Below are 15800 nucleotides of genomic sequence, written 5' to 3'. Positions count from 1 at the left end.
GGGTATTCAGGACTTTTCCTTACGTGCCCACAGGCCATTCTGAGATCACATATGAGCAAAGACCTAAAGGAATGGAGGCAGTAAGCCAAATGGATCCCTGGGGGTATGACATTCATGTCAGAGTTAATAGCAAGTGCAAAGGCCCTGAGGTGGCCATGCCTGATACACTCAAGATATCCCCATGGTTTTCTTCATTTCGATCCTAGCTCAAATACAGTGTGTCTGTAAAGTCATGGTGCAATTTTGACTGGTCACAGGAAAGCAACAAAAGACGATAGAAATGTGAAATCTGCACCAAATAAAAGGAAAACTCTCTCAGTTTCTGTAGGATGATGTGGCAGCATGTGTGCATGTGCAGATGATGACGTAACACCGCGTATACAGTGGAGCAGCCCACGGCCAGGCCAGTCAAGATGTGGATGGTACAGAGGAAAGTTCAGTGTGTTCTATGGCTCGCGAAATTCGAATCCGTGACCAAAGTGCAATGTGAATATCAGCGCGTTTATAACGAAGCGCCACCACATAGGAATAACATTACTTAGTGGGTTAAGCAGTTGAAGGAAACTGGCAGTTTGGTGGAGAAACCCCGTTCTGGTAGGCCATCAATCAGTGACGAGTCTGTAGAGGCTATTCGAGATAGCTACCTAAGGAGCCCTAAAAAATCTGTGCGTGAGCCCACATCGAACTGCACTGAATAGGTATGAAACTGGGAGAGTTTTCCTCTTATTTGGTGCAGATTTCACATTTCTATCATCTTTTGTTGCTTTCCTGTGACCGGTCAAAAGTGCACCATGACTTTATGTACACCATCTCAAGTCCTTTCCCGACTGTTCCATCCCATTTAAAACAGCATCCCATGTTTCCAAACCACTCCATCTCCTTACTATACTTTTTCTTTATGCATATTACCCCAAGAAATACCTAACCACTGTCTGTCTCCTCCCATGAGATTATCAGCTCCATCATGGTGAGTTTTTTATCTTATTTGTTAACAGATGCACCCTAACCTAGAACAAGGCCTGGCAGTTGGTGCTTAGGAAATAGTTAATGAATGAGGGAGACATTATTAATCTCTTAGGAGGAAACTAAGAAGCTTGAGACTTCGTCCAAGATCACAGGGCTTGTGAATAGTGTATGACATGGGAATTCAGACCCTGTTGGAGTATACCTTAACACTGGCCCAATCCTGCCCTTTGGATGATGCCCTGATACAGCCCTAGAGCATTTTAGGAAAACATCCTAGGCCATGTAATGTAAAGTGTCTCAGAGTCCGCCTTTGCACAATCAAACTCTCTTGCTCTCTAGCCTTGTGTGGGTATGGCTTGACAGAGAGGCTGACCCCAGAGCTATCACTAGAGATGGGGAGAGAAGCCTGGGGGAACCTACTGGGGAACAAGGGCCAATGGGAGCAGTGGAAGGAGCACTGACCTGGGACAGAGGTCCCAGGTTCAAAACCCTGAGGTCGCCAACTTGAGTGGGGCTACCCAGCTTGAATGCAGGATCAGCAACATGAACCCAAGGTCGCTGGCTTGACCAGGGGTCACTGGCTTGGCTTGAGCCCATCCTATCAAGGTACATATGAGAAGCAATCAATGAACAACTACAGTGATCAACTATGGGTTAATGCTTCTCATCTTTCTCCCTTCCCATTTCTTAAAAAAAAAAGGCTTCTCAGGTTCCGCGTTTGTCACCCAAGCAGTAGGCAAACACACATTTGCGGTGGCTCTCCCTCTGTCCATAACTTACCATTCCAAGGATCTCATTGCCCAAACACATAAGCCTCAGTTTCTACCTTCACTTTTGGTTAAGACAGTCTCCAATTCTTAAAGCTATGGGCCTGACCAGGCGGTGGCGCAGTGGATAGAACATCGGACTGGGATGCGAAAGGACCCAGGTTCAAGACCCCGAGGTTGCCAGCTTGAGCACAGGCTCATCTGGTTTGAGCAAAAAGCTCACCAGCTTGGACCCAAGGTTGCTGGCTCAAGCAAGGGGTTACTCGGTCTGCTGAAGGCCCGCGGTCAAGGCACATATGAGAAAGCAATCAATGAACAACTAAGGTGTCGCAATGCGCAACGAAGAACTAATGACTGATGCTTCTCATCTCTCCGTTCCTGTCTGTCTGTCCCTGTCTATCTCGCTGACTCTGTCTCTAGGAAAAAAAAAAAGCTACGGAAACGTGCGTACACACATACACACACAAAAGTAGGCCTATCCTGCAGAAGTCCTCAAGCTAGGGAGTCATAGGGATATCAAGAAACCATCCCATGCATTATAGACAATACACCTTGGGACTATGGGGTTCAAATCTTCTTTGTAAACATCTGTGAACCTTTTAAAAAATCTCAAGTTCAGCCTGAACAGGTGGTACCACAGTGGATAGTGCATTGGACTGGGACACAGAGGACCCAGGTTTAAAATTCCAAGGTCACCAGCTTGAACCCAAGGTCGCTGGCTTGAGCAAGGGGGTCACTTGGTCTGCTGTAGCCCCCACAGTGAAGGCACATGAGAAAGCTATCAATGAACTAGGTGCTGCAACGGATGCTTCTCATCTCTCTCCCTTCCTGCCTGTCTCTCTCTCTGACACACACACACATACACACACACAAATCTTGAACTCAGCCTGACTGGGGTGGCGGCGCAGTGAGTAGAGCATTAACCCAGGACACAGAGATTCCAGGTTCAAAACCTCAAAAGTGCTGGCTTGAGCGTGGGCTTGCCAGCTTAAGTGTGGGGGTCGCTGGCTTGAGTGTGGGATCATAAACATGACCCCATGGTTGATGGCTTGAGCCCAAAGGTCTCTGGCTTGAAGCCCAAGGTTGCTGGCTTGAGCAAGGGGTCACTTGCTCTGCTATAGCCCCCAGGTCAAGCACATATGAGAAAGCAATCAATGAACTAAAGTGCTACAATGAAAAATTCCCTTCCTGTCTGTCTGTCCCTATCTGCCCCTCTCTGTCACACACACACACAAAAAAGGAAATTTAATCCCAAGTTCTAACTTCCACTGAAACTCTATACCCACCTTTCCATGGGACCACAGCGGGCAGACCTGAGCGGCAGCTCCCTTCTTGAGATGGGGCAATCTTTGTCCACCAGAGCCCACTGAGCCCATGCTTTGCCAGAAAGAGATGCACTTTTTGCAGATCACACAGCACACAGTAAGACACGGCTAGAGCAGAAACCCAGGTTTTCAGATTCCCAGGACTGGTTAAAAACCAGCCCTGATCCACCAAAGCACCCACTCTCTGTTTGCTGGCTAAGCAGCCACTCAGACCTCACCCTGATGCCCCCATCTGGAGACTCTCCGGACACAGGAGTATGGCATCTGGGATGGATTTTATTGGACATGTAGCTGCCCAAGCCAGTCTGGGAGAACTGCAACCTGGGGTTCAGGACCCAGGCACTGAGTCTGAGAAGACCTAGAAGTCAGGGCTGTTTGGAGCGAGGCCACAGGCGGCTGGTGAGAGAGCTGAAGAAGAGGTTCTGCTTGTTGGATTTGGAGAGCTCTGCTAGGCGCTGCTGCTCCTCCTGGGGTTGGGGCACAAATGGAGGAGGGTCAGCAGAGTTAGACACAGCCTCAGCCCAGGGCCACCTTACTTAAAGCTCTGCCCAGTCCTGACCCCTTTCCCCAAACCCCTAGTACACCAGCCCAGATACAAAAGATGCCCAAATTCTAAGTACTTGGTCAGATACTGGCAGGAGCCAGCTCAGTCATAGGAGCCTAGATTCAAATCCCAGTACCCTCATGAGCACCTAGGGGTACCCTCTCCTCAACCCTGAGAACCTATTTACTGGATGCTGGTGAGACCCTAAACACTTCACCAGACTGCACTGTCCTGCTCCCTGGGTCTGTCCTCAGTGCCCAGCCCTGGCTTAAATCTCCAGGGACTTCTCCTTCAGGCACCTAAGAACTCTAGCCCTACTCCCAGGAACCCAAACCAGACTCTACTCAACCTTAGCCTAGATCCCAGGGAATCTCTTTCCCAGACTCAATCCATATGCTTAGTTCCACTTTCAAATCACCAGGATCACATTACATTACCAGAACTGCTTCCCCAGACTCTTGGGCCAACTGTCCACAGATCCCTCTTCCCAGGCCAGACCCAACTCTCCACAAAAAACTGGAGCCCCAAGACCAAGTCAAGACTATCAAGGACAATCCTCCTCCCAATCCTATCCCAAATCCTTGGTGTTTCCTGCCTCCTTTTCTCAAAGCAGGTGCAGAATCAATTTGCCCATCATTACAAGAGCCCTATGGGACACGGGGTGTGGATGAGAAGGTATATACTCGAGGTCACACAGCCCAAAGCAGAGCCAGACTGTTCCAGGGCTCCGCTTTCAGGAACCTGGGGAACTGCTATGATATCCCCGACCTGGGCTGGGGATCTGAGCACCTACCTGCTCTAGCCAGCTTTGCCGCTGTTTGAAAGCCTCCAGTGGGTCATCCTCCAGGGCATAGTGCTCTAGCACGGTCCGGACATCCTCCACACCATTCAATGCAATGGCTGCAGGAATAGCAAGTGGGAATCAGCCAAGCTGAAGGCCAGAGGCAGGATAAAGGGGGTTGGTGCTACCTGAAGTGCTTCTCAATACTTGAAAAGGGCTCCCCTGGCCTGACCTGTGTTGGCGCAGTGGATAAGCTTCGACCTGGAATGCTGAAGTCACCTGTTCAAAACCCTGGGCTTGCCTGGACAAGGCACATATGGGAGTTGATGCTTCCTACTCCTCCCTCTCCTTCTCTCTCTCTAAAAATGAATAAGTAAAATCTAAAAACTCAAAAGTTAAATAAATAAATAAAAGGGCTCCCCTGAACATTCCTGAGGAGCACCCCAAACATTCTAAGAAGGTTCTAAAGACTGCAAGATGCTTGTGGACCTCCCATATCTCAAGTACCCAGTTTTACATGAAAAACAAGCCAGAATCAAGGGGCTATCATTCCTCTTGAGGGTCAAAGGCTCTGGGGGTAGAGGCCAGGTCAGGGGTCAGCCTCACTCTTAAGGAAGGCAGATAGGTCCAACAAGACCCGGTCATCAGAGTTGCCGTCCCAGGGCCGCAGGACCACACCATTATAGGGCTGTAGGCGGAAGGCTTCCTTCTTGCAGTCCACAACTACTACACGGGCTGGGTCCCGATTCAGACAGGAAATGTCCTAGAAGTGAGTGATAGGTCAGGTCAAAGCCTATGCCCCCTACCTTCCCACCAGGAACCCACAGAGAGAGAGAGGGACAGAGGGAGAGACAGAAAGACAGACAGACAGACAGACACACCCTCAGCATTGCACACTGGGATCACCATGATGGAGTCTCCCAGAGATCAAGTTGGGATGCTGGCATCAAATCCACCAGGGAGCTAGTCACAAAGATTCCCAGCCCAAGGGCTGGTACAGACACAGGTTGATCTGGAGGTTCCCAGGGGAGGGAGTCAGGCACCTGTGTGTTCAAACACTGCCCCAAGTGACTGTGACATGCTGGAAGTCTGTGAACCTCTCACCCAGATAAAGAGGTACAGACAGATCTATGCCACACAGGGAGTCACTCAAAGATAGGTACGCAGACACAGACCCTTCAAAATCTGCCAACACAGTCCACATCACTCTGAACTTTGAAGAACTATGCAGACCCACGAACACAGAGTAAAAAAACCAACAGAAGCCCTGGCCGGTTGGCTCAGCGGTAGAGCGTCGGCCTAGCGTGCGGAGGACCCGGGTTCGATTCCCGGCCAGGGCACACAGGAGAAGCGCCCATTTGCTTCTCCACCCCTCCGCCGCGCCTTCCTCTCTGTCTCTCTCTTCCCCTCCAGCAGCCAAGGCTCCATTGGAGCGGGGACGGCCCGGGCGCTGGGGATGGCTCTGTGGCCTCTGCCTCAGGCGCTAGAGTGGCTCTGGTCGCAGCATGGCGACGCCCAGGATGGGCAGAGCATCGCCCCCTGGTGGACAGAGTGTCGCCCCTGGTGGGCGTGCCGGGTGGATCCCGGTCGAGCTCATGCGGGAGTCTGTCTGACTGTCTCTCCCTGTTTCCAGCTTCAGAAAAATGCAAAAAAAAAAAAAAAAAAAAAAAAAAACCCCAACAGACACCTAAACACCTGGGAACCTGGACCCTGACCCACAGAGAGACCCGTTCACAGACTCACGAACTCCTGAACTTGTGGATATATTTCTGGTGACAGCAACAAACCCCAGGTCAAACAAATCCCAACGTGGTCTCAGGTAAGACACTTAATTACAGTCCCAAAGACACTTGGTTTAGACACAGAGAAACAAAAACAGCTTCCAAACCTGGTGCCCCTACCCCTTGGCCCCCCTTTGAAGACCCCCCACTCCCCCACACTCCCAATACCAGATTCTGGAAAAGAAAAAAGGGCCCTGAAGCCCAGTCCACACTAGGGTCAGATCTGGGTCCTCTTTCCCCCAGGAAATGCCAGCTCCATCTTGCCAATCCCAGAGATCCACCCATGGCCCCCACATGGCACCTTAACATGGTGTCCATCCATGTATCGTGTGGCGTCCCGGAAGAGGCGGTAGGAGATGAAGCCATGGGGGTCCACACTGTCGATAAGTGGAAACGCTGTCTGAGGTACAATGAAAGGAAAGCAAGGTCAGGCTGAGCTCTGGCCCTGCAGCTCTCTTGTACACCCCCCACGTCGATCAGCCCTCCCCTACCCTGGGCCTCACCATGCCAGTCTCTGAAGTAAAGATGACGATTTCATACAAAGGGGCAAGTTGCTGGAATAAGGTCTCGATGCCTGGACGCTTCTTAAACCTCCAGCCAGTGGCCAGCTGGGGAGGAAGTGAAAACAGTGAAACACCAAGATCCAGGGGCCCCCATAACCCCCAAAAGAACAAAGACCTAGCCTAAGGGAGTCCCAGAACCAGAATGCTCTCCCTCCATCTTGGAGGTTCAGGAGCTTATGGCCGTGACTGAGGATCTGGGTCCCAGAATAGCAGCTGGTTCTTCCATAGCGCTTACTATATGCACACTTACAACCTACAGGATGGGGAGTATCACAGTGGAGGAAATTGAGGCAATGAGAGTGACACCTGCTCCCCAATAACATACAGTGGAGTTTGGGCTAAACCCCAGACTGACTCGAGTCTATGATCCTCACCACATCACCATGATCTGACTACCCAGGTCTATCCCGCTGACTTCCCCAGAACACACCGACCACTCAGGATGCAATAGGACACCGGTGAGCTCCAAGACCAGTGTGTAGGGTGGCTGGTAGTACGGCTCCCGCAGAGGGTCTGGGAGAAGGCAAGGGCTGGTGGGCTCGATGATCATCTGTGGTACAGGGACAGAATGGGGGCACTCAAACAAGGAGGCAGAGGACTGGGATGGAGGAATAGGGGTTGGCCCCAGGGCTCCTGCTCACCTGTCTATAATCTTTGAAATATTTGTATGTCCGGCGTAACTGCTGTACCAGAATTGGATCTAGGAGAACAGGGTACAAAGGGATTCCAAGATAAGCCACTATTCAACCTCTGGACAAACCAGGGCTTTACTTATCTAACAGATACAAACAAATCTACATACCTACTTGGTTTGAACAAGCTCATTGCTAAGTCTAAAGGTAGAAGGTAATGACATAACCACCAGACAGGAACAAATATATTTAATCACCTGCCCAGTTTTGTTTCGTTTTATTTTAGTGAGAGAGAGGGACAGACAGACAGGAAGGGAGAGAGCTGAGAAGCATCAATTCATAGTTGCAGCACTGTAGTTGTTTTCTTATTACTTTCTTGAATGTGCCTTGATAAGGGACTCCAGCTGAACCAGCGACCACAGGGTCATGTCTATAATCCCACACTCAAGCTGGCAAGGCCATGCTCAAGCTGGCAACCTTGGGGTTTTGAACCTGGGTCCTCAAGTGTCCCAGGCTAATGTACTATCTATTGCGCCACTGCCTGGTCAGGCAGTCACCTACCCAGTTTTAACTTCAACACTCCTATCCACACACCATCCCAGGTACAAAACAGAATACTTATACATTTGCCCTCTTAACACCCATTTTAACTCTGCTGACATGGTGCTACTATATTTAGTCCACTCAGAACCACTAGACTTCCAGATCTGCCCACTTTTAAGACAGTATGCTGAGACTAGTTAAAAAATAATGTAAAAAAAAAAATAAATAAAAATAATGTACATATATGCACATGTCTGTGTATTTTAAACCAGTGGTTCTCAACCAGGACAAATTTTTGTCTCCCCCTCTTCCCAGAAGTTTGGCAATGTCTGTAAACATTATTTTTTTTCTCTAGAGACATTTTTAATTGTAGGATACTGGCATCTAGTGAGTTGAGTCCCTGGATACTGCTAAACATCCTACAATGCACAGGACACTCCCCTACAACAAAAGATTATCTGGTCCAAAATATCAATAGGGCCGAGACTGAAAAATCCTGATTTAAATGAGTTTATAGAATCCAGTTTAAAGCAGAAGACTTAAATAACTGTCTACTTAATGCACTATTTTAGCTTTAAAAACTGAAACCAGTGAAGCTAGTAAACATGTATTTTAAACCTGCTTGTTTACCTAACAAGTTTAAATCAGTTACTGATTTATTTAAACCAGTATGATTCTGTTTCAGCTCAGTTAAGACATATTTACCCACCTGCCCAGTTTAAAACAATCAATGTATCAATATGTCAGTTTGCAACCTTCCCAGGAGACAGTTGGCTTCCAGGACCCACCAAATTTATATTTCTCCTGGGAAGGGCCAGGTGTGACAAAACTGACAACTACTCTCTACTATGCAATTTGTCAGAAACTCCCCACTGGAAAGCTGGTTAACTGATGAACTGAAAGGAGGAGGGAGGAAGAAGGCATTGTTTTGGAAATGAGGAGCTGGAAGGGATAGAAGCTTGGGGGGGAAAAACAGAGGCTGTCATAAAGAGGAGGGGGTTAGGGCTGCATATGCTCAGATCTAAGGCACAGGAAGCCATGTGTCTGGTGGTAGACAGTGCCTCCTCCCAAGCACACCCAGCCCAGACTCCCCTCCCCCATCTGTCCCTGACCATCTGGCTCCTGGGCTGAGGGGCCAGGGAAGGGGACTGGGCTTTGTAATGATCCTCCCCCCAAAGCCATCCAGCTGCTGACTCCCCTACCCCCTGGTAAAAGGAGGAGGAGCCAGGGACACCAGATGGGCAGAGCAACATTCTACAAATGGCAGAATAGGGAAAGCCAAAGTACCCCAAAAGTTTACTCACCACTGTCGAATTCATCGGGAATCTAGGAGGTAGAAAGAAAAGTAGAGGGTTTGGACAGGCAGAGGTAAAACTCCATCACACCCAGAAAGAAATCTCCAGGGCCCTAGCAATGGTGCCTGGGAGGGAAATTCACCCCAGACCAGACACGAGCCTGAACAGGCCAAAGGGGAGGGCACCCACAGGATGGAACCCCTGGCAAGGCCTCTGGGTTTCTTTCCCCCTCACCTTGGCACCAGTTTCATCCACAGAGTTGTTTCCTGCAAGGAAGACAGGGATGAATGAGATGAATTAGGACCCGGTCTCCTGGGTATTGAGGGAAGAAGAAAGCAGGGGGCTGAATTCCTGGACCTAAGGGAAGAGGGCTTAAAGCACAGTCTCCTAAGAGGAAGGGGCTGGGTCTCTAAGAAAAAAGGGAATAGGGCTAGGTCTCCTGGGTGTCTAAGAGATAAAGGGACAAAGGGAGGACTGAAGTTTTGGGTACAGAGGAAAGAGGCAGCTTAGGAGACTATCCTTCCCCATCTTCCCCTCTTCCAATTGGCTCCCTGTAGCCTAGTATAGGAACCAACTACAAACAGTGGAACCTTAAGCAGAGGAGGTTGAAGAGAGGAAAAAGAAAGGAGACATCCCCCTTTCCAAGGTAGATGGTTCTAGTTTGCTGCCCTACTGTAGAGGAAGACAGGGGGTGCTGATGGGTGAAGCCCTTATGGTAAAGAGGGGAAGGTTCTGCAGTAGAATAAACAGCTAACAGAACAAAATTGCCGGATAGGGATATGTCCCTCACCGAAGATATAGATGACACTCACGGTCCCACCAGCCCCAAGCAGCCCAGCAAGCCAGAGTGCGACTTTTTTAGCGTAGCTGGGACCCTCCGTGCCCCGCTGCTGCTTTGACCCTTGGGGCTCGGCCTTAGTGCTGGGGTGGCTCCCAATCTCCTTGACCTACAATTGAGAAAGAGTAGGTTAGCTAGGTCAGAAAAGAGAAGATCAGGATGGTTCAGGTACCGTGTCAGATAGATAAGACTCAAGGTCAGGAGCCAAGAAGCAGACACCCACATAACCTATAAGGTTGTGTCCCTGGAAAGGCAGCCACAGATCAATTGGGTTTCTCAAAAGGGTCAGGAAATACTGTCCATGCCCTGGCCGGATAGCTTGGTTGGTTAGAGCATGGTCCCAAAGCACAAAGGTTGCTGGTTCGATTCCCAATTAGGGGACATATAGGAACAGCTTGATCCCAATGATTTGAGTTGACAGGCTGGTGCCCAGGAACCTAGAAGCAAAGAACTGGAGAACCTGGGCCCAGAAAAGCAGGGCAGGGAGAGAAGGGAACCTGGCTGAACACTGGGATGCCAGGAGCAAGGCAATGGAGTACACACGGGGGATAGAACGGGAATTAAGACATCCTGATGTCTGGGGCTCAGGGAATAGAGGAAAAGGGATTGGGAATGCGGACAGAGGGGCAACTGCTTATCTGGGGGCCTGGGGAAGAACATGGAAGTGATAGACCTGGAGATCAGAAAGACTGCTTCTCAGTCAACATGGAGGCAGGTCAAATCAAAAGCCCAAACTTGTACTTCATCACCACCACCACAAAGAAAATATTCCCAAGGCCAGGCTGGTACCCCAGTGTCCCAAGTACCTTCTCTTCAAGTTATTATTACCTAAGTGGTCACTGAGTCGAAGAACAGGTGAACCCCCTCCCCCGGTACCCACGTGGTGTCCAAAAGAGGTGGGATTCAGAGAACGTACTTGAGGTTTCACTATCAGGAGCAAGTGTCGGCCACCACGGGAGGCTGGGGAGGGCCCCGAAATGCAGGCGGCGTTCCATTCAGCACCATGAGGTGTTGTGTCCCAGAACCCTGGGCTGCGGCGGTGACCCACCGCAAACTCCAGGAAAGGGCCCCAGCACCCGGAGCCCACCTCCGTCCCGCTCACCTGGTCCGATGCCCGGGGAAGCGACGTCACCAGCCTCGCGCACAGCCCCCGCGCGCCGAGCCGCAGCCCGCTCCGCAAGTGCAAGGCGAGCGCCGCCGAGGCCGCCATCTTGCGCTGACGCCACGCGGCCCCTCCCACTCACCCCCTTCTTTCTCGTCCCGGGTCGGAGCTTCGGCCAATGGGGCGCAGGGGAGGGGCGAGCGGATGGCAGCCGGAGAGAGACAAAGGGCTACGGGCGGACAGGCGCGGACGTGCTCGCCTTAGGCTCGCCCTCCGGCTGTCCTCGGTGCACCTACAAGGATTCCGCAAGTCAGTCTGCGTCACGCACCGTTCGGGCTCTAGGCCACTCCTTCGACCTTGCCACAGGACCTGGCAAACACCCATTGCTTAGAGGTAAAGCTGAGGCCATAATGGAGTGTTAGGGCTGCCAGCACTCATAAACTCACTTTCTCAATGTGGAGGCGGGAGGCCCATCTGTCTTTCCTCTTGTTCTCAGAGCCCTTTCTTGCCCTTCCTCCCAGGAGTGTCTTCTCAAGAGTCTGGAAAGCCAAGCATTTCACGTGGAGTGGCTCAAAGAACAGCGGCCGCGTCAGGCGGGGTCGAGAGTGCTGGAAACAATGAATTAGAGGCCACAGGTAGCCACGATGATGTCCTTCAAACTATTTTGAGGGGGAAAATGTCTGATAGTGTGTATGTAAGGTTTAAAAACATGTCAGCCTGACCAGGCGGTGGTGCAGTGGATAGAGCATCAGACTGGGATGCGGAGGACCCAGGTTCAAGACCCTGAGCTCGCCAGCTTGAGTGTAGGCTCATCTGGTTTGAGCTCAGCTCACCAGCTTGAGCCCAAGGTCGCTGGTTTGAGCAAGGGGTCACTCAGTTTGCTGTAGCCCCCCCCCCCCCCGGGGTCAAGGCACATATGAGACAGCAATCAATGAACAACTGAAGTGCCACAATGAAGAATTGATGCTTCTCTTCTCTTTCCCTTCCTGTCTGTCCCTATCTGTCCCTTTCTCTCTCTGTCACACACACACACATTTAGGGATAAGTACTATAGTAGTAAAAGTACAAATTTAGGCAAAAGACAAACAGAATTAAGGGTTGTGGATAACTCTGGAGGGGAAATGACTGGGAGTGCTGCTAAAGTGGGTCCTATCTGGTACATACCATTTCCTAAATTACTGGTTGGTAAGGACACGGGGTGTTTCTGGTATTTTATATCTTTTTGAACATCTGAAATAATTATAATATTTTATTACATTTGTAAAGAGATGTTAATATCAAATGAAGAAAGTGAAGAAAAGTCAAAGTATTAAGCTCCATTCTCTACACTGCTCTCCCCACCCCCTCATCAGACAAGCTACAGAGAAAGGAGCCTGACCTGTGGTGATGCAGTGGATCAAGCATGGGCCTGGAATGCTGAGGTTGCTGGTTTGAAACCCTGGGCTTGCCCGGTCAGAGCACATAGGAGAAGCAGCTATGCTTTCCCACTCCTCCCCCCATCCCTACCTTACTCTCACCTCTCTCTAAAATTATAAAAAAAAATTCTAGAAGAGAAAGGACCATCAAATGCTTTGTACCACACCACAGGAGGAATTTAGGTTTTCTGGGGCACAATGACTTATTTTTACACTCCTCAAGCATAAGTAAGAAGTAACTTCAATTACATGGCAGACTGTTCTAATAACCTCTTTAGGATGTCTTCTCAGACATTCCTCTCAAGGACCCTCTGGAGCAGATATCATTTTCTGCATGGGGAAACTGAGGGTTAGGTAGAATCCAGTTATTTTCCCAAGACCACAGAAGCAAGGAAGTGGGGTCTGCAAATCAACCCACTTACAAACCAGACCACACACACACACAGACACACAGGGCTTTTGACAGCTTTTTATTGAAAGATCATAACATAAAGCAAGCTGGGGAAGGAGAGGATACAAGAAAGTGGTACCCTCCCCCAGACTACTCTGATTCCCATGAAAATCAGAAAGGAAGATAGGAACCCAGAAAAGAAAGCAAAAGAAATTCTAACAACCAGACTAGGGTCTGTACCATGCCTGGATCCTGTGTCAGAACCAAAGGCCCTGGGAGGAAGGAAAAGACACCCACTATCTGCCAGGTATCCACCCAAGTACGCCTGCCCAGCCTGCCTCAGGCCTCCAGGAGCTTCCCCAGGAAGCGGAGGTTGAAAATCTTGAACTTTTCATCAAGGTCCATGCGGACAATGCCGTCCTCGCCATCGATGCTCAACAGGACACCTGTGGCTTCCCGATCCTCACCCAGGATCACCTTCACCTGAGGAGGGGGGCATGGAGTCAGGGTCCATGTCAGCAGCCCAGTGGCCCCACAGCCCCGTGCCCCTCCTCACCTTGTTGTTCTTGGTGGGGGTGATAGGCTCCAGGTGCTCACTGGAGATGCTGACCACCTTCTCACTGTCCTTCAGATACACAGAGCACATGCCTCCCTAAAGGTGGGAAAAGCCTGGTCAGCCTGGCCTGCTCCCAACATAAGACTGACACTCATAACCCAGGAGACACAGACTCGGCTCATTTTAAAAAGTCACTTTTCCAGGCCCTGGCCGGTTGGCTCAGTGGTGGAGCATCGGCCTGGCGTGCAGAAGTCCCGGGTTCGATTCCCGGCCAGGGCACACAGGAGAAGCGCCCATCTGCTTCTCCACCCCTCCCCCTCTCCTTCCTCTCTGTCTCTCTCTTCCCCTCCCACAGCGAGGATCCATTGGAGCAAGGATGGCCCGGGCGCTAGAGTGGCTCTGGTCGCAACAGAGCCATGCCCCAGAGGGACGGAGCATCGCCCCCTGGTGGGCAGAGCTTTGCCCTCTGGTGGGCGTGCCGGGTGGATCCCGGTCGGGCGCATGCGGGAGTCTGTCTGACTGTCTCTCCCAGTTTCCAACTTCAGAAAAATACAAAAAATGAAAGGCCAAGGCCTGGAGTCTATAGTATGTGGGGGTGGGGTGACCAGATTAGCAAGGGAAGCACCAGAATGAAGCTAATTTAGGCCAAAAGGGAGACTGCATCTCAGGCACTTAACTCTTCGAGTCCCAAACCAGCCTCAGCTTCTTCTCCACACTTGCTCCTCCTCTTGGGCCCTGTCCCCAGCCAGAATTCTGGACCTTGTCTTGGTCAGCTCCTTCACTGACAACCTCCAGCTCTGAGGCCTGTCCATTCAGCCTTTGAGGGTCTCTCCCGACCCCCACTTCCCCAGGCTCTGTGAGCAGCCTAACTTCCCCCAGGCTTCCATTCTCGCCAGACCCTGGGTCTCACCATCCTTAACCCATCCCTGATAGAGCAACATAGTGAATTAGTTCCAAACTAAATATCTGATCCCTGCTTAGATTCTTCCATGACCTCCCAGTGTCCTCAGGACATAGTTCATGTTCCCTATGCTGACAGGTGACCTGGCTCCAGCCACTTATCTGGCCTCATCACCTTCTACCTTAGTTTAGTTCTCTTTATGTTCCAGCCACAATGAACATATTTCAATTCCCCAAAATGTGCCAGGCTTTCCCTCACCTCTAGGCCTTTGAGAGCCCCTCTGTCTGGAACATACTTAAACCCCTTCTCTAGCCACTTCTCTGAGTTTATCCTATTCATTCTTCAGGTCTCAGTGCAGAGATCTGCTTCTCCAGGAAGCCCTCCACGGTCCCCTCCAAAGATGGTAAGATGCCTTCTCTGGATTTGCATTGCTCCCCTTGCCCTCTGGGCTTCCCACATCCCAGCAATGGCCACTTGTGCTGCCAATGTCAGGGGCAAGTCTGGGGACAAGTCCCACTGGAATGTGAGATCTGTGAGATCAGAACCTAGAGCTGTCTTGGTCTCTGATGTTTAATTCAATTAATTTACTGGAGGGCCAACAAGGTGCCTGATTTTCATCTAGGAACTGAGACTACTTAGGAATAAAACATAGGATTAGTAATCAAGGAATCACCAGAGCAAACTTTAAGCTTTTAGCAGAGGTGGGTAACATGAAAAAGAATTACATGGATTGCTAAGAAACAGATGTGAAATAGCCTAGGTTGTCCCTGAGGGTGAACAGAAATGTACTAGGCAAAGAATGGAAGGAAGAGAGTTCTAGACAGAGGACTAGAGGTAACTTGGGGACTGAAAAATGGAGAGGCCGGTCGGTAGGGAAGAGCCCAGGGCTGTGGGTACTCAACACTAAGCCGAAGCCTGGCACAATGGAGCACTCAGTCCATGTTACTGAACTGATCTCAGTGGAGTATGTCAAAAGTCATCATACTCATGGGCGTCAATCGCTGTTCCAGGCAGCTAGGACCCCAATCATGAGCACAATAGGCAGAAATCTCAGCCTTATGGAGCTTGCATGCCAAACCTTTCCATATCTTTTTCTCCCAGCTATAAACAGGCAATGGAAGATGTGGTTGGACAAGTAAAAAGAAGAAAAAAACAGCCTGACCTGTGGTGGCACAGTGGATAAAAGCATTGACCTGGAATGCTGAGGTCCCAGTTTGAAACCGTGGTCTTGCCCGACCAAGGCACATAAGGAAGCAACTATGAGTTACCCCTACCTCCTTTCTCTCTCTCTCTAAAATTAATAAAATCTTTTAAAAAAAAGAAACAAACAAACAAACAACCACAAAGACTGGAGACTCCAAAGGAGAGGATGCCTGCCCACCCAACAGCCAGGGCCCCAC

General features: G+C 50.3%; 2 protein-coding genes and 1 long non-coding RNA gene across 6 annotated transcripts in view; 1 reads left to right on the top strand and 2 right to left on the bottom strand.

The window, feature by feature from the left end:
- Positions 1-3314: 3314 nt before the first annotated feature.
- TIMM50 (translocase of inner mitochondrial membrane 50) lies at positions 3315-11294 on the bottom strand. Its single transcript, XM_066243704.1, has 11 exons — positions 11138-11294; positions 9988-10144; positions 9432-9463; positions 9207-9228; positions 7369-7427; positions 7158-7277; positions 6668-6772; positions 6466-6564; positions 4990-5146; positions 4396-4502; positions 3315-3525 (listed from the first exon to the last, which is right to left on the bottom strand). The coding sequence occupies exons 1-11, from the start codon at positions 11243-11245 to the stop codon at positions 3424-3426; spliced, it is 1068 nt and encodes a 355-aa protein (XP_066099801.1). The 5' UTR covers positions 11246-11294; the 3' UTR covers positions 3315-3423.
- Positions 11295-11336: 42 nt separating this feature from the next.
- LOC136313391 (uncharacterized) lies at positions 11337-15792 on the top strand. 2 transcript variants are annotated; one of them, XR_010727138.1, is made up of 5 exons: positions 11337-11530; positions 11659-11772; positions 12490-12558; positions 14747-14803; positions 15502-15792. It is a non-coding gene; the product is annotated as an uncharacterized lncRNA (long non-coding RNA). The 2 variants fall into 2 exon arrangements; XR_010727137.1 differs by lacking the exon at positions 12490-12558 and having other exon boundaries at positions 11346-11530.
- The window catches only part of SUPT5H (SPT5 homolog, DSIF elongation factor subunit), a 44148-nt gene continuing 41359 nt past the window's right edge, over positions 13012-15800 (bottom strand). For all 3 annotated transcript variants that reach the window (XM_066243702.1, XM_066243700.1, XM_066243703.1), the window contains 2 exons: positions 13500-13595; positions 13012-13426 (listed from right to left, as the gene is read on the bottom strand). In XM_066243702.1, coding sequence (XP_066099799.1) covers positions 13283-13426; positions 13500-13595 — 240 coding nt within the window. In that variant the 3' untranslated portion in view covers positions 13012-13282. The remainder of the gene's footprint in view (positions 13427-13499; positions 13596-15800) is intronic.

This window comes from Saccopteryx bilineata, chromosome 9, assembly GCF_036850765.1.
Source record: "Saccopteryx bilineata isolate mSacBil1 chromosome 9, mSacBil1_pri_phased_curated, whole genome shotgun sequence".
NCBI classification, from domain to species: domain Eukaryota; kingdom Metazoa; phylum Chordata; class Mammalia; order Chiroptera; family Emballonuridae; genus Saccopteryx; species Saccopteryx bilineata.
Note: the sequence above shows the minus strand (reverse complement) of the source record. Positions and strands in the feature narration are given on the sequence as shown.

What these genes read in the sequence shown, in the direction of transcription:
- TIMM50 (XM_066243704.1), bottom strand. Translation starts at nt 11,245, where the DNA reads ATGGCGGCCTCGGCGGCGCTCGCCTTGCACTTGCGGAGCGGGCTGCGG. An exon ending in GAGTGTCATCTATATCTTCG is followed by an intron (nt 9,464 to 9,987) that starts GTGAGGGACATA and finishes TCTTCCTTGCAG; the next exon opens with GAAACAACTCTGTGGATGAA. An exon ending in CCTATCTGCCTTCCTTAAGA is followed by an intron (nt 4,503 to 4,989) that starts GTGAGGCTGACC and finishes CTATTCCTGCAG; the next exon opens with CCATTGCATTGAATGGTGTG.